We start from the raw sequence: 20,403 nt of genomic DNA, 5'->3' as shown, positions 1-20,403 counted from the left end.
ATTTGGATTAGAAACTTTTGAAATCACAATGTGTATATTTTTCTATAAATATGAATAAAAACCCTTTTCTTCAGTTGCATACCACTTTTCAATTCTGCTGGCTTGAAATTAAAAATAGCAAACACTATATTTTATTAAAGTATTTATAACTGATTTTTCTATTAAAGGTGCTACAGACAGATGATTTTTCACCATCTACCATAATGTGGAACAGACGTTTTGTCTTTTATCTCCTGCTTTTGCCAGCTTTAATGAGTCAAACAATATATGGACAAAGAAAGAAAGGATCAAAGTCCAATTTACTTGCAAGGAAAAATGATCTCCAGGGTAAAAAAAATGTTTTGTTTTTGTTTTTAATGATAAGTTTTAGCCTGTTAAAACACTAATATGATTTTTTCCAAATAGTATTTGATATGAATAGCAAACCACATATATGCGTATATGTGACATTCTATTTTAATATAATTTTGTTATGATAATAATACACTTTACATACTTATAGAGCATACTTATAAAACATCAGAGTTTTCAGAGCACTTGTACATTTATTATCTCACTTCAGGCTCACAGTAGCCTTGTAAAACAGATATGACAGAGACTGCCACTTTCATAAAGAAATTGAGGCCCAGAGAGGTTAAGTGGCACACTCAAAGCCATAAGCAAATTAACTAGTAAGATATAGAGCTAAGATTCAAACTTAAATTAAAAACTCTGCTTTTAGTTTCTTTCTCCCTTATTGTTTCTACAATGTGAAGTGTATAGTCATTTTCTCTCTTGATTTCAAAAAAGTTAAAAAATAAAACAAAACAAAACAAGATGGGGCCTCATCAATATGACACACAACCTGAGAATTAGGTAGAGTATTATTTACTTCTAGACAACTTTGCCCAATATTTGTTGAATTTTTAAACTGTGATGCACTCTCTTTTCCTCCCACTTTAAGCAGGTTTTACTTTGGGAAGATGCTCAGAATATATGGTATTTTGTTTATTTGTTTGCTTTTGATCTGCATGATTTTACAAGAGGCAAAAAATTTATGGACTTGGAAAGAGCTTGAGTTCTTTACAACTTATATCCTTTCTCCAAGGTGCCCCTCTTTTTCACCTCCCTCTCCTCTCAAAAACAAACAATGCACAACATACCACCCTAGGGCTTTCCTTATGCAAAGTTGTTTCATGAGAAGGGATGAGTATTATGCCTAACCTATTTGTTCTATTTCAGACTCCACTTGCTTCATAGATGTTGTCTTCATCGTGGACAGCTCTGAAAGTTCTAAGATCATTCTCTTTGATAAACAGAAAGATTTTGTGGATAGCTTGAGTGACAAGGTTTTCCAGTTGACCCCAGTTCGCTCCTTGAAATATGACATCAAACTGGCAGCCCTTCAGTTTAGCAGCTCTGTCCAAATTGATTCACCTTTTTCTTCTTGGAAGGATCTACAGACTTTTAAGCAGACGGTCAAGTCTATGAATTTAATTGGGCATGGTACTTTCTCTTATTATGCCATCTCCAATGCCACTAGGCTACTTCAGAGAGAAGGGCGTAAAGACGGTGTGAAAGTGGCTTTGCTGATGACTGATGGCATTGACCATCCAAAGAATCCAGATGTTCAAAGTATTTCTGAAGAAGCCAGAACTGCAGGAATATTATTTATCACTATTGGACTTTCTACTGTAGTCAATGAAGCCAAACTTCATTTGATATCTGGGGATTCATCCAGTGAACCCATTCTACTGTTGAGTGATCCAACCCTTGAAGATAAAATTCGAGATCGCCTGGTAGGTATTTAAGGGGTCGGTTTTACATACATATTTCTCATCATAATATTGATATCTTGGTTACAAATTCTGTAAGGATAGATACTGGGTCAAAAAGATGAAAGAAATAAAATCCACCTTGGAAATGGAAAGAAGAATCTTTCTGAAGTCTCTCTCCACTTCCTTGATAGCTTACACCACATAAACTGAGGAAGTACCAGGCTCATTCTCTAGGAATTGCATTCCTAGTTTTATTGCTAGCCAATGTTGAAGATTTGGGAAGGATTAGTTTCCAATCACACACCTCAGACTCCTGTTTATACCTTCTGGGATCATTGAACACTGTGACTTATATTCAATTTGTGGTCAACTTGTGGTCTGCTCTATTTGTACTAAGTTGGTCTTTTCCCATTCCATATGCGCAGAAATGTTTTTTGACTCTTGGTCTCACCTATTTCTATATTATGCTCAAGCAAAAGTCATAGACTGCCATTATTTTTTTATTATCTCCTTGTTTCTTGGGTGTTAACAAGGCCATTCAATCTAAAATCATCTACAACATGCAGTCACCCAAAAGTTTCTCCCTTAAGATCAATGAGTCCCACATGATTGGTCTAATTAATTGTGTCAGTGCTTTTCTGTATTGGTTGCTCAGCTGTGTGTGAGAGCCTTTCCTTGATGTTTGGGAAAACACAAGGCAAAGCAATCAAAATGAAATCCCTTCACGACATTTCTCAGGGAGGAAACTCCTGGAGATAAGGTGGCTGATTTGTTAAGTGTTGATTGATTTTCTTAAAAATATTGATTTTTAAAAAAAATTTCTTGAGAAGAGGGCAAAGTGATTGTGTCCTTTAGGTACTGAGATTGTATACGGCTGTTTTCTATAGGTTGGAAAAAAACCTCAGGCCCCATTTCAGAGATTGTTTTGTTTCTTTCGTCCCTTCCCCCAAGCCTTTTTCTCAACATTACTCTTACTTTTTCACTGTCAGTTGTTGTCAGCACGAGTCGCTGAGTTTTTAAAAATCTAGATAATAGCCATCATGTCTTGAGTGTTCTCTGTGTATTAGCAATTGCTCTAAGCACTTTACATATTTTATTTTATTCAGTGTTTACAATAATCTTATGATGTAGCTACTATTATTATCTTCATTTTATAGTTCAAAATTTAAGGCCAAGCAAAGACCCTGGAGTCTGCATGCTTAAACCTTTAAAGTCATTGAGAAGGGAAATATTAACTATTTTTTAAGGTTTTCTCAATCAGAACCACCTTGAAACAGTTAAGCAACATTTCTCCTCCAAAGTTACTATTGTTTCTAGCTTTTTTTCTTTGCACATTGGGGATCAATGGGGAGAGTTCTACCCAGACTGGAGATGATAGCCTCAGGCCCCCCAGGTTGCTTAGGGGGTGTGTTAACTTCGAGCTTCTTTTTGCATGAAAGGGAAATATACTGGGGTGCCTGGCTATCTGCCTAGCCCTGCGTGTGCTGTAATTTAAGAAGTCGTCACCACTGAACAGAAGGTTCCAGCATGTGCAGGAGAGAACACTGGGGTTGTGATAATAAGTTGCCCGTTGCTGACTGTAGACAGTATAGGACAGGCAGCTCCTTGTTTGGCCAGATGTCTAGGCTCAGGAGGTTCATACTCCCTCCAGACACACCCTTGCCAAGAGCTCCTGCCGAGCTAAGAACACAGGCCCTTGGCAGTAGACTCGAAGCAAGAATGTTTGTTTCTGGGGAAACCAAAAAGTGACCAAGAATCCTAACGACTCTGCTCTTCCTTAGCATCCTGTGATTTCCGCTTGTTTGTTCAGATGGAAGCTCTGTGAACAAACCACTTAGAAGAAGATGCTGCTTTCCAAACACTTCCAGAATCCGAAGGGCTTATTAAGCTATTCAAAGAAAGAGATACCAAGTTTCAATGTTTCAAATTGCCACCATCTAGGAGGCAGAACTTGACTCTTAATCAGACCATTTGAAAAATTCCTCATCTAATCTATTTCTATTGCATCTTTAGTTGAATTTAACTTTTTATTTTGAAATAATTATGCAGTTGACTTTTAAAAATAAGTTAATTAGGTATAATTTAAGTACAATGCTGCATCTACTTAAAGTGCACAATTCCATGAGTTGATAGATATATATACCCACGAAACCATCAACACAAGTAAGATACGGAATGTCTCAATCACTCCTAAAAGATTCCTTAGGACTCTTTGCAATACATCCTTCCCTTATCCCCAAGCTACTACTGATCTCTTGTCACTCTAGATTAGTCTCCACTTTCTAGAATTTTACATAAATAAACTCATGCAGTGTGTACTCTTCTTGTATCAGGCTTCTTATTCCCAGCATAATTTTGAAATTCATCTGGGGTTTTTTTGTACCAGCAGTTTATTCCTTTTTATTGCAGAGAAGATTTTAGTTGAATTTATGGACACGAGTGTTCACAATGAATAGATTTTGCAGGAGCCAAGACAAATTAAGGAATCACTGCACGTTCCTTGACGCCTCTAGTGGGATGTATCATGTAAGAACCCCATGAAAACATTTCAGTACTAAATTACCCAAGAGAGACCTGATGGTTCCAAATTGAAGAAAATATTTTTATTGCTATTTTATTATGATTTACATAACAGTATTGAAACCTAAGAAGCAAATTCAACCCAATCTCCTGGATATGTTACTTGGTCCTTTAGAAGAGCAAGAGAGAGTATGTGGAGATTAAAAAAATACCTTTATCACCTTTAATGTTAAATACTAAAAAAACCTTTATGGGAATAAATGCTGTGAGAAACTTGTCTCTTTCTCTGAAGATTATTAAGGAAAACATCAATATATTGTATCCCTTTTCTCATATACCAAGAAGGGATCAACTTGATAATTTCTGTATCATCTTTAGAATCCTATGCATTATTAATTTATTTATTATGGCCCACTTCTCAGTTTTTCAAGGCTTCCTCTGTTTAGATCCTTATTTCTGTTCTCTGTTTAAGATTTTATGGTGACGGTTTTGCTACTATAATTGAGCTTCAAATATTTTTGTCATAGAGTTTGTAATCCTTGCCTGCTAAGTTCTTTATTCTCATCCCATTTGCTGTCATGCTAATAACTTTGGCACCTGCCTCATATTTCCTCTGTCTCTTCATAGCATTGACCTTATAGTTATTCACAAAAACGGTAATTCCGGGCTAGCCTTCTCGTTTCACATATATGCCATCATAAAACTCTGACTCCGTTAATAAAATGCACCTTCTTTTGCTCTAGTGAGGGCCTTTCTCTATTTATTCTTTCCATTTAAACTGTAGTATCCACCTAGACCTTAGTTGAACATGCCCTTGCCTCTGCCTTTGACCACATTCTCCACACAGCCTGCCTCTCTGCCTAAGTGAAAGCCCTCACGACTTCCCAAAGCCTCCAGCTCTGTCCACGTGGGCCCTTCTGTCCACTCTTTTTAAATGTCCCTCCTCACTGCTTCCTTTGTCTTATCGCCCACACTAGTCTTTATGACATTTTTCCTCATAAGCTTTGACATATAGAACAGCATTCCATCAATGAGTTGGTCCTTTGCATTCTTCTCTTCAAAATTATCCAGAAAACCCACCTATTCCAAGAAACCATCTCGTGACCCCCCCCCACACCCCCTCACAGTCTCGAATCTCTTTCCCATGCTGCTTGCTGTGTGCTATTTTCTGTCACTGGGGCTTATAGACTATAAATGCCCCTAGGGATGGAGCTTTGTTCTTTGTTTGACATAGTCTTATCTATTGTGCAGTTTTGGGTTCATTTTTGTTTCCATAGAAATATAAATTCCAACAAACACAAAATCAAATGAGTTCCAAAAATAATTAGTTAGTTGTGTTGTTATGGTTTTAAGCCTCATGGCACATGTTTTTAAAGAGTAATATGGCAAAGCAGAAATTGAATTTTCAAAGGAAGAGCCAAAAAAAGTGTAAAATTACACATCAGGCACAGTAGCAGCTAAATTCTTGAGTTTAAAATTGATAAGGATATTGCATTATAAAAAAGTTGTGAAGTAAAAATCTTTGAATTTTTCTTTCAGTGGTTGTTTTCAAATATTGCAATTTGACTTGATTCATTAGTTGTTTTATTGTCTCTCTTAAACTTCTTTCAAATTCCTTTTCCCTCTCTCCCTCCCAGAGGAAACCAAGTTTCTGACGTCTGTTTTAAATATTTTCATAACTCGGATCACATTGTATGTACGCGTCTGCAACTTGCTTTTTCACTCAATGTTTTTGGAAAGTTATCTGTGTTGAAATATGTAGATCCAATGCATTGATTTTAACTGTGGAATAGTATTTTGTTTGTTGATCCATTCCACTATTGATGGATATTTTAATTATTTCAAATTTTTCATTATTAAAAATAATGAATGCTCTAATATACAAGCACAAGAATTTCTCTAGGGTATGTCTGGAAGGGATGTCAGGATAACAAGTGGAAACAAGGACTGTCCTGGGTAGCCTAGAGATAAAACGTGTACATCCTCAGCTTTCCAGGCACAGCCAAACGTTCTGGAGAGGGGTAATGCCATTTTACACTGAGACTGTCAGTGGATCTGAGTTCCCATTTCTCCACATGACCTACTAGTTCTTAAAGATGCAAGTATCTCATCTGTTTTCAGCCTGGATTTGCACTGGCTAGTAATTTAAAATCATTGGGGTGGGACGACGGGGGTTGGGCAGGGACAGGGCCATAGGGGAGACTTTGAATTTTGTAGACAGGGTGTGTGGCCAGTTTTACAGCTCCTGAGACCGTGTGGTCAAACTTTCTCATTTTATATACGTGAAAAATGACCTGGAAGGATTATATGACTTGCCCATGGCCATACGGCTAGTTAATGGTGGAAACAATATGAAAACCCTAGATGACACTTAATTCTCAATCTAATTTTTTCTCCCATTAAATCACCAGAGCCACTTAAAGCATTTTGATATATCTTCCCTCTATATTATTAGTTTGTATGGAAAAAAAGATAAAGTAAAAACAAAACTAAAGGGATGCAGAGTCTCCATAAAGGTACAACTCTGACTTATCTTTAACTTCCTCATTACATCCTTCATTTTTAATATCTTGCAACAGATATTCTAGGGCTTTTTACTTCTGTTTCTATTTTATAATATGTAAATCCTTCAGATTCAGTCATAAAGCATTCATTTGACATACAATTTCTACCTTAAGAAAGCAATGATTCTATCTGTGAACACAGGTTAATTTCTTTCCAGCATTTGACTTCAGAAATGGCCTTTAGTGCACTTGTCAGATAATACCCCACTGAGCTGAAGTAGGGTAGGAGGCCTAGATGTTGGATGAAAACCAGATGGTGAATTTCTCTAAAACTGTAAATTTAAAGTAGTTTTGAAAAATATCCTGGCTAATTCACTTCCGTGTGGGTAAACATGAAGTAGCACTGAACTTGATCTGGGCTCCGCCCACGTGTGCGACCTTGGGCAGTCGTCGCACTACAGGCCCACGTTTCCTAATGGCAACATGAGAGGTTGGACCTGATTGACTTCTGAGGCTCATTAATATCTCATGATGTTATCACTCTAAAATTAATGTTTTAATGCCAAAAAATAAATGCATATATATATATATGGAAAAACAGAAGAAGAGAAAATACACAATTATGTATTCTGCCTAAGTCTTTGTAAATGAAAGTGAGAAATTTCTCATTAGGGCTGATTAAGCTTATAGCCAAATTATGGATATTATAGAGCTGATAAAGGAAACAAAAGATAAAACATAGGATGCAATAGGATAAAGTTCCTAGAAAACAGAATCATTTTTAATGTTAGTGCCCTTCATGTCTTCTATTAATACATAGCTCAGAGTGTTCCTTGGGTGATTGGCTGGTAGGTTTTATTGCTTTTAGAAGGTTAAAAGGCTGAATTGCTATTCTTCTTGGAAATTACATACCCCATAGGGAATAATTAAGACTAATAAGAAGCTGGAAGCAGAACCATGAATCGAATTAATGCTTCATTCTTTTTTCCCTCCTAGGATATCCTATTTGAAAAGAATGTAAGTACCACATACTTTGATTACTGTGAATTACTCTGAAAGCTTGCATTATCAAATCAGCATTATAATTCACATTAGAAGATAAGGTGTGACTAAAAAAATGCTTATTTTTAAAAAGAGCCACTCTATTTCTAGACAGTTATCTGATTTGTTTTTTCATGCCACCATATCCACTGCAGGTTGGAAAAATCAGAAAAACTAGAAAATATTTAATGTGATTTTAGAGAGAGATTTTAGAAATTAACGATGACCAAACGGCATAGTTTTTGCTTACTTTGAGATGACTTCCTTTATTCTAAGCATGTCACTGATACCAGCTACTTGTGGGGGTCCTCCACTTTGGAAGGTGTGCTGAGCGTTGGCCAGAGACAGGCAGAGTGTTCCTGGCTAAGAGACAGAGCTCAGAGTCGACCTCTGCTGCTTGCTGGTTGACTTTTAAACTTATTCTCCTTCCTGATGGTGGCAACCAGACCAAGAGACAAACGAAGCTGGCCAGTATAAGTTGGATAGTTAGCACAATAAATGCCCCTCAGCTTGCTGAGGACTGTTATACTGGATGAGTTTCTTAATGCAAAGAGTTTGGAACGTCTGACCTTTGATAAACTGTTTCTTTAATAACAGGAAATTTACAAGTAGCATTGCATAAAATAATAGGATCCAACCAAACCTTGTAGAGCACCACATTCCGTTGAATTATATGTGGTCAGATACACCATTATTTTACTTGCCATTAGACAGAAAAAAACTGCCAATTAAACTATGATACAATGCCTTCTTATCAATTACAATTTTTTAATTTTATACTTATGGTAAGGGTCCTTTTGGATTTATTTAGCTATAGGTTTTTAAATCCTGTATCACTTTTGTGCATACGTATAAGGGAAAATATAAGCAAACTAAGTTGGTTATTTCTAAAACTTCGCATTCAGAGGCTAAATCTTCTGAATCACGTTTTGTCTCAGAGTTATTCATTTCCTTGTTTTTCCACACAATACTGGCCTCTGTGCCATCAAAAGCTTTGGTGATGCAGCATTCCTGGAGAGTACTCCAGTAGTGTCTCTGGAATTTTCTTCCATTTCATTCTGTAAGTTTTGAAGTGCATGTGCAGAAAATAACTTCATCATGATTGGGCCTGATTGATATAAGACTCATTCTGATTTCAGAGATGTTAAAATGAGGAAAAATGTACACCTTAGAATTGATAAAATATGCTATGTCAAGTGGTTTCCTTTGTTGAATAAAGGAGCATTTGATATTTGTATATTGTTGACCTTTGGTGTGTTATATAGAAGAGAAACAGCAGAAATTCCAAAAGTCCACTGAAAATGTTTATTTCCCCCTTTTAACTAGAAACTAGAACTTATATATATATATATATTTTTAGTGGGAGATCTATTTTATTTAACTGTGGTAACATTTAATAATACTTGATTAGTTGGCTCTTACTAGATCTGAGTTTTCCTGGAAGAATTTAATATGGGAGCAAAATCTCTGCAAACTTGCAAGGTAAAATTTCTTCGAGGCAGTGTTCCACTTAGTTATGTATTGAATAAGATTTGAATGCTATGTTTCACTATATGTTAATATTGTATTTCATTATTGCTTCAGTGTGAACACAAGATTTGTGAATGTCAGAAGGGGGATCCAGGCAATCCAGGGCCTCCTGTGAGTATATTTCTCCTTTGAACTTAAGGTCAAGTCAGGAAGTCCTAGCGATGATAGCTCTACTCACACTTGAAAACACTGGGGCTATTTCGTGCTGTTGAAAAGCAGTTGCGTGCAAATAACAGCAAAAATGGACATGCTGTTTCTTTCTTTTATTCCCAAAGGGATACGTTCTGTCCTTGGAAATAAGCCCGGGATTTCACTGACCTGAACTGAGGGCAGATTTGGTTTAAAATGATGAAGTTGTTCCCACAAAGGATATTTCAGGATCACTTCTGATGTGACAGTTGGGGCCAGAATTTATCAATACTGAAGTGAAAATACGGAAAAAGAGATCATAAAAATCCTCAGAGCTTTAGGTAAAGCTTTATCCTACTCCAACTAGAAACAAGTGACACAGACTTCTCTGGAAGGTAACTGTCTTTACACGTACCCAAGAGCAACACCGGGTTGCCTTGTGGTGGGAAAGCTGGTCAAGATGTTTTGGGGATTAGAGTGAATTCGGTGAAATGGCAACGTAGGATTTACTATGATGATTCAATACTTGAAAAGATAATCCAAAAAAGAGTGCTTCGTTTATATTCTGGCCTAATATCTGGGAGGTGCCATGTTGTTTTGAGAAGGCATTTGAAATGACACCACGATGACTGGAGATGCTGAACATTTCTCTAAAACCCATCATCAGAAAGCATCCATGCTGCTACTCAGTATTCCATTTATTTATGTGATTCCAAACCTTAAAGTTCAGAAACCAGTGGAGATATTTCACAAAAATGCATGGATAAAGTTTTTGAACTAATGCTTGTATTTGGGGGCAGGAAGGGGAAAGTGTACTGTGAATTTCTTAGACTATGACACATTTTAACTTGAGACTTGAGTTAAAAGCCTATACTTTTCCAAACCATTCTACCAATCAAGTCATTAGAAAGTGAGAGCTTGTTTATTTTTCTTTTTTTTTTCTTTAAAGTACAAAGTTAGATATATTACATGATAATGTAGCAGCCAGTAGAAGCTGACTTTGGCCAAAGCAAAGGTTTAAACTTTCCTTCCTTTAAGATCTTAGTTTATACTTATTATATCAAAAGATTTCCAGGGGAAGGTTTACTTGGGATATTCAATTATGTTTTAGAATGAACAGTAAGAAAATGTACAATTGCTGAGCTAATCTGACAATTTCAGTCACTCAATATTGTTAGAGGAGATTACTGTACCATGTTTTAATAGGGATAGCCATGGAACTATGTTATTGAGTGCCCTCAAAACCCTTTCTCAGAAAAGTGAGCTTTTTGGTAGTTTGAGAGTAGGAAAACAAAGCACTTTTCTGGAACAGATTGGAGTACTCTCTTCCCCTATCTTTTGAGATTGTCCCTTGGACATCAGAGAGAAAAAGAGACATTATCCACTTTTGAGCAAATCTAAAGAATCTGCCTATTCAAGACAGTGCAGCCTTCCTGGTGTGCAGTAAAGGAGAGAACAGGATTGAATCTGTGCTTGGTAGGTAAAGTTTTTTTTTTCTTTAACAATCTTCCCTCATTTTATGGGATGAAGCTGATCAGAAATTATTGTAAGGTATAGGAAACTAATAGATATATTAGCCTGCATAATATAATCCTTTTTCCCTTTGCTTTCAGGGTACACATGGAAACCCAGGTATCAAAGGTGAGCGAGGACCAAAAGGAAACCCGGTAAATGAATAAACAGCTTTCCTTTAACCCAGTGTATCTTCTTCTAGATTTATTTAAAGAACAAGATTTAAGAAAACAAAGAGCACTGTAGTATATGTCAATGACAAAAATCTGATGATTTATGTGGAGAATTCAAAATGTTCACTCCCTACGCTGTCTATCTGATATGTGTTAGCTTGCATTTGCAAATTCTGAGTAACATATGACAATTTTAGTCAATAAGTGTAGGAAACCTAGGGACATTGAATAAATAGAGACGCGTACCTAAATAATGGTAGCCCAAATCAATGACTATAATGTTCCATAAATCACTAATACATATTCCATATCAGATTGACAGTGGCACTTGTATTTTTTATTGATCTGCTTTATGGGTAACTGACCTAAGATAATAATAGAAAAAACACCAGATTGTCTCTTACTCCCAAACCATCTTTAGGCCTTTTCCCAATTCTTTTCTTTGTTACCCAACCAAAAAAATGCTAGATTAATTTTAAAAAAAAATTACCTGTTCAGATCATTGTTGGGATGGTGGTGTTCCAAGTTCAAGAGCAACTGAAGGAATCACAGGAGAAAGATGAGCATATATAACTAAGTGAAGATTTCAGGCAAAATTCTATATAATGAAACATAATAATTTAAATAAAGAGGAAAACATATAGGGAAGTGTTTGCATCAAATACAATGGACATTGGGTTAATTTCTAAAACATAAAGACTTTATAAAATAGATGAAAAAATATCAAGCCTCTAATCATTAAAAGGTCAAAGGACACAAAAAATTTTCAAGAGAGGAAATAAAATTAGTAAATAAAGAAATAGAAAAACCTTTCATTTTACTAGATAATGAATGAACTTTAAATAGAGACAATGAGAGACCCTTTAATACTAGTTATTCACATTTTAGAAACTTTGGAGTCCAGGTTGTTGGGTTGGTTTTTTGGGGGACAGAGGAGCAATTTTTTAGTTCATATACTTTGTTTTCTTCTGTTCCAAATTTTAAAAAAACATTTCTTTTCTTATGGCAGTTAACACAGCAATATTAAAATAGTAATAACTAGTGATAGCAATGTGGTGGTGAAACTGCTTTGCTCTTCACTGCAAAGGTAACTTGGCAGAAATGTTTTGGAAAGCAATTAGGCACTACATAAGAAGCATTCAAATATTCAAAATTTTAACCCAATAACTCCATTTCTGAGAATATGTTTAGGGAGATAATAAAAAATGTAATAATTAGATGCATGAAAGTATTTTTCCCAATTACCTGCTCGTCAAAGAAAGGGAATGTAAAATATCCTTGAGTGGCTTTACAATACACACACACAGACACACACACAGACACACACACAGACACACACATAGACACACACACACACACTCCACACTCACTCTCCTTATGTGGGTCCGAATTGATGCCATCATGTCTTCTTTTTGTTTTGCTAAATACCTGTTGTAAGTCTGCGTTCACGTTTCATTTATTTGGCTTGTAATTTTGTGCCACATAATATATTTCCCTAAGTCTTGCTGAAATCAAGCAATCACTCTTAAGGACATTTTGGAAAACATTCCAAAGCCCCTTGGAGAAAAGCCAGAGTGGCTGGCTCCAAGTGAGCACAATGCTGTATTTGAAAACAACGGCTGTGTTGTTCAACTGGAATGCGAGACTCAGCCTAAACAGTGAAAATGTACCTTGATTCTGCACCCTATACATCTGGCTTCACTCCAAAGGGCAAAGGCTATCTGAGCTGCTATTTTCTTCCCTAGATTGCATGGTGAAAACGTCAATGGTAAAAGCTGAAGCTTTTTTCCCCATTGGGTTAACTTATTAATCTGGGAATTCTGAATAATGCCTTTTATGGAAAATCAGTCACTCTGCAGGGCTGTGGAATTTTGACTGAGTTTTTTCTTTGTCACAGGGTAATGCTCAAAAAGGAGAACCTGGAGAAAGAGGCCCAGGGGTATGTACACAACTGGAATGCCTTCCTAAGAAAGTAATCACAGGATGCTAAGATCCTGTAAGTGATCATTTTGACCCCGGTAGTGCAAGTGCAAAAATGATTTATATCTACATGTGCTCTTGATGGCTCACTCAGGCAACCAGACAGATATGATCTTAGGAGTGGAAATGTGAGGAGAAAATACTCTGCTCAACAGGAGTGATGATAGGATCAGGGTGGTCAACCACATGACATTCCCTGACACTTAGTTCGAGATTTGTGAAAGCCTCAAATAAGAAAAGTATTTTGCTTTCTGTCTTTTTTTTTTTGATAAAGGATAAGTTAAAATTCTGGGAGCATAAGAATTACCTAATCTAAACTAAGCTTTTGTTAATCCAATTCTACAGACAAAAAAAGATGATTCTAGTTGATTTATTATTCGTATAATTAGAAATATCAGAGATTTTCTGAGAAACAATTACAGTAAATTTCTTCTTTTGCATTTTTTCTGGGGGAATTGCAGTAGTGTAGCAAATAGGAGAGAAGTGTATAGTGAATAAAAAGGAAGCCATGTTACATTTCTCCTCTTGGCTCGCCCCCTTGAGTGAAAGCCCAGGACTCAGACTCAGAGGTTTTAAAAACTGTTCTCTTGGGGGGCCGGCCCGGTGGCGCAAGCGGTTAAGTGCGCGCGCTCTGCTGCGGCGGCCCGGGGTTCGCTGGTTCGGATCCCGGGCGTGCACCGACGCACTGCTTGGCAAGCCAGCACTGCTTGGCAAGCCATGCTGTGGCGGCGTCCCATATAAAGTGGAAGAAGATGGGCACAGATGTTAGCCCAGGGCCGTCTTCCTCAGCAAAAAAAGAGGAGGATTGGCGGATGTTAGCACAGGGCTGATCTCCTCACAAAAAAAAAAAGAAAAAAAAAACTGTTCTCTTGGTGTTTTTCATCAACTTCATGAAAAAGCCTGATAGAAAGTTTGGTAATTTCAATGGAAATTCATTCAGAAATTTGTGTTATTTATTCAGGAATCATTTCTTAGGTATCTTCTACACATAAAGCATACTGTCATTTGAAAATAAAATTAAGGCAAAGTACTTATTGAAAAGTTTATTTTCTCATTGGAGAGATAAGGTATTTAAAATAGCTACAATATGAAGCAGAATGTCAAAATATTGTAAAAATTGCATGCACAAAGTATTATGGGACTTCAGAGGAGATTAGAATTTTTAGGGTAGGTTTTATGGGATGATCCCTGAAGAGTGGAGGATTATGACAGGAAAAGACAGAACAGGAAGGTGGAAGGGGTCAGGCATTCTAGATGGAGAGCACCATAAGCAGCAACCTGAGGGAACGCAAATGCCTTGGAGAATGGTGAGTATTGTCAGACATGGCTTGAAGGTCATAGTGGGCTATGCTAGGTGATGGGCATCCCCTGAGATTTTAGATGAGGTGCATGACCCAAGAGTTGTGTATTTGGAGGGTTAATCTGGCATGGCTTGCAAAGAAAAATCAAAGTGGGAGCAAGCAGAAGGAAGGAGCACTTAGAATAAGGTTTGTTGCTACAGCCTATATGAGCAGTAACGGGGACATTGGCTAGAGCTGCTCTGGCCAATATGAAAGTCACTAGCCATATGTGCTCACTGAGCAGTTGAAACATGGCTAGCCTGAATAGAGGTGTGCTGTAGGAGTAAAATACACGCTGAATTTTGATGACATAGTACCCCCCCAAAAAAGATGTAAAATATCTCATCGATAATTTTTTATATTGTTTACATGTTGGAATGACAGTATTTTGGACCCATTGGGAGAAATAAAATATATTATTAAAATTAATTTCACCTGTTTATTGTTGCTTTTTAATGTGGTTATTAGGGAATTTAAAATTACATATGTGGCTCACATTATATTGGACAGAATTGGGCTACAGCGATGACAAAATAGAAAGAAGAGCACATTGTGAGAACCACGAAAGGGTAGAAATGATAGAATGTCATGACTAACTCTAACTCATCTACTCAGCAGATTTTTATTGAGCCCCTGCTATGTGCTGGGCCCTCTTTTAGGTGCTGGGGATACAGGAGTGAGCAAGATAGATAGTCCCTGTTTTGTAAAGTGTTCCAGCAGGAGGAGGCAATAAATAGCCAAACAAATGAAAAAGAATTTCAATCACTGACAAGCATTATAAAAATATAAAATAAGGTCATAAGAGTGCTCTAGGCAGAAAGAGTGGTGGGAGATGAGGCTATAGAGGTAGGCTGGGGCTAGATCACATAGGGGCTTGTTGGCCAGGGTAAGCAGAGTGGCTTTAAAACTAAGTGTAGTGGAAGCTGTTGGAGAATTGTAACTGGTTGGATTAAAGGAATATAAAGGGCAGGTAGAGAGAAAAGATGATGATAAACTTTTGATTCTGTGTGATTTGAAATATGATGGTACCATTAATAGAAATAGGAAAGTCAGAAACTAATTTGGCGGAAACCAATGAGTACAGTTTTGGATATTTCAAATTTGAATATTTTAAACTAGAACTTAAGATGCACTGAAAGTAAGGAAGAAAGGAAGGAAAGAAGCAAGGAAGAAAAAGTAAGCAAGCTGATAGCAACCGAACAATAAATTGACCAGAGATTTCAGAAAGAAATACAGGGAAAAAAAAGAGTATACTATAAAAAATAATATTCCTTTATTTTTGTAAATCATACTGGCTCCTTCCTAAATATAATCTTAACTCTTTTAACATAAAGTAATGACAGAATTTTAAATATGGTTGTGTGTTGTGAGGGGTGGAGAGCACACACTAAGATTCCTGAGATTGAAAGTCTGGCCTTTTTTAGTGTGCTGCAAATAGGAATTGTTTTAATGAAGAACCCCAATTTAACTGTCTGTAATGTGGCCTTTCATTTTAAGCACAGTACTAAAACTTAAACCATTTATGTGAATAAATATTTCTAAAATGGATTAAATTGTAGTGTAACAATATTTTTCACTAGTTCTACTTTTATCTTCAATTTCTCAGTGACTGCTCATTTGGAGAGAAGTGTCATCTCCTTCCGAAGTTTTCCTTTTTACCTTTTGTAAAAGTCACACACAGCAAAATTTTTTAGTCTGACTCACATGTAACTGTAAGCATACTTGTTTATTCCACTGGTTTCTCTGGCTCACTTAAAATATGTTTTACACTTCTATTTTCATACTTGAAAACTATAGTTGTATGAAAAAGACATGAAATCCTATTTGAAAAAGACTTGCTGTTGTTTAAAGTTGGTAATTTCCCAGTCCATTAGTATGCAGTATTGTATTACTTAAAGGGCTTATGGGTAGGGACACAATGGAGAAGGCTGTGCAGGATCCCCAAGAGCGACACAGAAGAAGAGCAGAAGCACTGGCCCCTTATTTAGCAGGAGATAAAATACAGTAACTTAAAGGTCACTGTCTCATTAGGTTTGATAAAGGAACCATTCATTTCCTCAATGTTCTATCTTCTAGACCAAATTTGAAAGGAGAACCATAATGGATATAAATATTTACGTACATTTTAAAGGCCATTATCTCAGATCATTTTCAAAGCCAATTTCTCTAACAGTCTCTGTCAAACATTTTTAGCTGTGATAGTTCATAGTTTAAAAGTCAATATAACAATTTTGAAAGGAGCATTATAGGTCGTCTCTTCTACAATGAGTTTCAGTGTATATTCTCTCCTTCAGCTTCGGGCCAAAGGGTAAGAAATTAGGTTTGAAAAAATACATGGAACTGAGAATAGAATGTAATAAAGAGAAAAATAAGTTCTTTTCTTCTCCCTGGTAAATGCACATTCCCTCAGTGCAAAGAGAAGTGAAATAGCTTACATTTATATGGTCTTATTTTCTAAGACTGTACAGAAGTGCTTTGTTATACTTTATAAATGAAAAACATCAAATACTTCCTCCAACTATGACTTCTAATATCGTATTTTACTTTTTCTTTTCTTTTCTTTTTCAATTAGGGAATTCCTGGGTACAAGGGTGAGAAGGTGAGTTGGTAACAACAAATAGATAGACCAGCATTTCAGAAAGTAAATCACAAACATAACTGTATTTATGTACTTAATAGAAGTTATTTTCCTTTATTTTTGTAAATCTGGATGCCCTAATTCCTAAGTGTACTCTTAACTCTGTTAACATAAAATAATGATAGAACTTAAGATATGGCTGGGTATTGTAAGGGGTGGAAGGTGCCCTAAGATTCCTGAGATTAGAATCCAGACTCTCTCAGCTCTGCAGACATGAACAGAGAACTCCAATTTAACAGCCACACAGCATAGGTGTCCAGACTAAAAGTTTCTGTATACAAACGGAAGCAGCAACTCTGCAGTTAGATTGCTTCCTTGGTGCTTAACTTCCTATGAAACCCAAACACGGAACCCGATCATGGGGGAAAGAGGATTTTTCCTGGTTAAGCAGTAAAGAACTTCTTACTTCACTTAGTCAGGCATCTGGGTAGAGCTTGCAGGAGGAGGAAATTTGACAAACAAAATTTATGGGTTAGTAGATTATTTTATGATTATTTGCAAATTATAAGTTAGGAAATCAAACTGATGCAAAAGAAATTAACAACTTGGACCAGGGCTCAGGGACCTTTGAGAGGGTTCAATGGTTCATTTATAAGTTTATGCCATAGTTCTCTGTATTATCAGATTTTCTGTCTGAAATTAGAACGCGTCCCTAGCATCCATTCTGTCCCATGACCCTCAGACCTGCGCAAGAGGCCTGTACTTTAGAGGGTCCTGCTCTGGGTCTCCTCCGGTCTCCCCACTCCCCGTGGAGCCAGGAGTCTGCAGGGCAAGAGGCCCATGCTCCCGTCTTCTGTATCATTCTTTGGGTAACCAAGGCACTAGAAGTCTCTACAAAATGGCCTGAGCCTGCTTTGAAGGCATTCACAAACCTCTTTCCCAGGTCCATCTTCTTCCTGGGCCTGAGGGGAAACCAAATGGAAGCTGTTTGTTGGGGTGGGAGAGGGTCATTGAGGGAAGTTTGTTGTGCTGCCTGGGGCACCTTCCTGCATGTACTCACGGCTCCTCTTGTGTGGAAGGAGCTGGAGGTGAGAAGTGAAGTGGGAGCTGGGCTGTAGCCTGTGGGCATGGGGCTGTACTCCCACATCGAGCTCTGAGAAATCTCCAAATTCTTTCATTTCTTATTCCTTGTGAAGGTATATGTGTCAAGAAAGGAAGCTAGGACATTACTAGTTTATTAGCTTGATTTATAACTTTAAACTATCTAGATACATGGTATGTGGGCCTCTGCTTGCACTCTTGCCCTGGGCCCTGCCAATATTAGGGGTGAACCTACATGCAGGCAAATAAATATATCCCCAAGCGCTAGAAATGTTAGGCCTAAAGGGAGAAGAGAGTAAGAAATGCCGTAGTTCTGCACTTGGCCATAAGAACCTGGGCAACTCAGCATCTTGGAGTGTTTATTTCTTCATCCATATATAACTGGATTAATACAAGCCTCCCTAATTTACAGGGTAGGTGAAGAATCAAATTGAATAATGATTGTGACTGTCTGCCGGTCTACAAATCTAAGGTGCTACTGTGAAGAGGCAGGGAACAAATGATAATATAGGAAAGTTAAGAAAGTTTCATGATTGTAAGATTGTCACATATATATATTGGAAGAAAATTATCATGCCCCCCATCTTGATTTATACAATGAGCTAATTATCAACACCGGAAAGCTTTATATATATATTCTTGAAAAGATTCATTTAACCTTCTGGGGCATTATAGGTTCATTGGAGGAGTTCTCATCTGGAAAATACAAGCTGTCAGAGCAAAGTGACCCTGAACCATCGACATTCAAACCACAATTTCACTAGTAGCAGCAGCATCAGAAATCAGAGTCCGGGAACAGAGCTAATCTATTCATAGGTTTCTGAAGCACTTGCTCTCTGGAACTGTGTAATTGTGGCCATTCCACAGGGATTACTGAGCCCACCAAAAAAGAAAACGGCTTTGCAGAGGCAAACAACACGAGTACAATATTTTCATTGATGGAAATCTGCCGCCAAAACAAATGCTGTTCCTCAGGACCCTATAGCTAACAAATCCGTCTGGACAAATGGAACGTGAATTCTGGCCAAAAGAATTTTGAGTGTATTTATGGTACTTTTCTGTTTTATATTTTGGTGGTTGACTCATTTTATTCCCATCAAACATTATTAATTGCTTTCTAATTGAGTCTATAAGGGTGATTTTCCATTTGTGTTCAGAAATAAATTTTGGACTTGTTCTAAGGGAAAGCTCAGTTTGTCCTGGGTCAGTTTGACTCACGACATGATGTGGAGAGAGAACAGATTGCTTTTGAACAGAGGCATAGTTGCATCTAAGAATTGTAGCTCCCTCTTTCCTGCTCCCGACGCCAGCAATACCCCACGTACTACCCTAGGCAGAAGTGTCAGGTTAGTGGAAAGTAACTTGCAGACCATGGCAGTGCGCCCCGTTCAGCTTTGGATGGCTGATAGAGAACATGGATTTGGGAGTCTAACCGACTCAAGCTTGTGGTCCTGGGCAAGCTACTCAATCCCTGTGAGCCTCATTTTCCTTATCTATGAATGGAGATATATACATATATACCTTGCGAGGCTGCTGTGAGGAATAGCAATAATGTAGAGGCTTTGGCACAGAATTTGCATCCATAATTGGTGGTTACAAATATGATTTCCCTTCTTAGAGCAGTGCTATTCAAGGTGTGACCTGCAGGCTGGCTGTCAATCTGTGAACTGTTTCTTGCTGTTTTGTGATGAGATAAAGCTTGCATCAGAATATAAATCCACTATATCACTAAATACACTGTTTAGTTCAGTTGACATTTATTTTTCATAGCAAGACATCCTTGATGAAGGAAGCAGGGCATTGATGTACATTCTAGTGCAACTTATGTCATTGTGTAGCGGCACTTCTGGTAGCATGTTAGAGCAGTATGGAGATAAGAAAGCAGCAGCAGAAGCAGAAACTAGTAGTGAGGGCACGGGACTAAGAGTCATTGGCTAGCGTGTACATTTAAGTAAATCATTTAACTTCTCCTATTGAGTTGCCTTATCTTAAAAATATGAATTGCTTTGAGGATCAGAATAAATATATTATGAAAGTACTTTGAAAATTCTAACTTGGGTAGTTTTTCTAATTGACTTTGTTACTTTTTAGTTCTAATTATTAGAAGTCTCAGAAGTCTGATATAGTGGATTAGTATTCAGAAGTCCCAATTCTCTTTCTACCGAGCAAGTTACTTAACCTTTTTGAATTACAAATTTTTAGTGTGTAACATTGGGCTAATAATATCTACCTCAGACA

General features: G+C 37.2%; 1 protein-coding gene across 1 annotated transcript in view; it reads left to right on the top strand.

Moving 5' to 3' along the window:
* Positions 1 to 203: 203 nt before the first annotated feature.
* COL28A1 (collagen type XXVIII alpha 1 chain) overlaps positions 204 to 20,403 on the top strand; it is a 152,170-nt gene continuing 131,970 nt past the window's right edge. Inside the window, exons 1-7 of the mRNA XM_058568763.1 lie at positions 204 to 327; positions 1,222 to 1,778; positions 7,778 to 7,798; positions 9,407 to 9,463; positions 11,095 to 11,148; positions 13,064 to 13,105; positions 17,059 to 17,085. Coding sequence (XP_058424746.1) covers positions 204 to 327; positions 1,222 to 1,778; positions 7,778 to 7,798; positions 9,407 to 9,463; positions 11,095 to 11,148; positions 13,064 to 13,105; positions 17,059 to 17,085 — 882 coding nt within the window. The remainder of the gene's footprint in view (positions 328 to 1,221; positions 1,779 to 7,777; positions 7,799 to 9,406; positions 9,464 to 11,094; positions 11,149 to 13,063; positions 13,106 to 17,058; positions 17,086 to 20,403) is intronic.

Source organism: Diceros bicornis, chromosome 3, assembly GCF_020826845.1.
Source record: "Diceros bicornis minor isolate mBicDic1 chromosome 3, mDicBic1.mat.cur, whole genome shotgun sequence".
NCBI lineage: Eukaryota > Metazoa > Chordata > Mammalia > Perissodactyla > Rhinocerotidae > Diceros > Diceros bicornis.
This window is presented reverse-complemented; position numbering and strand designations above follow the sequence as displayed.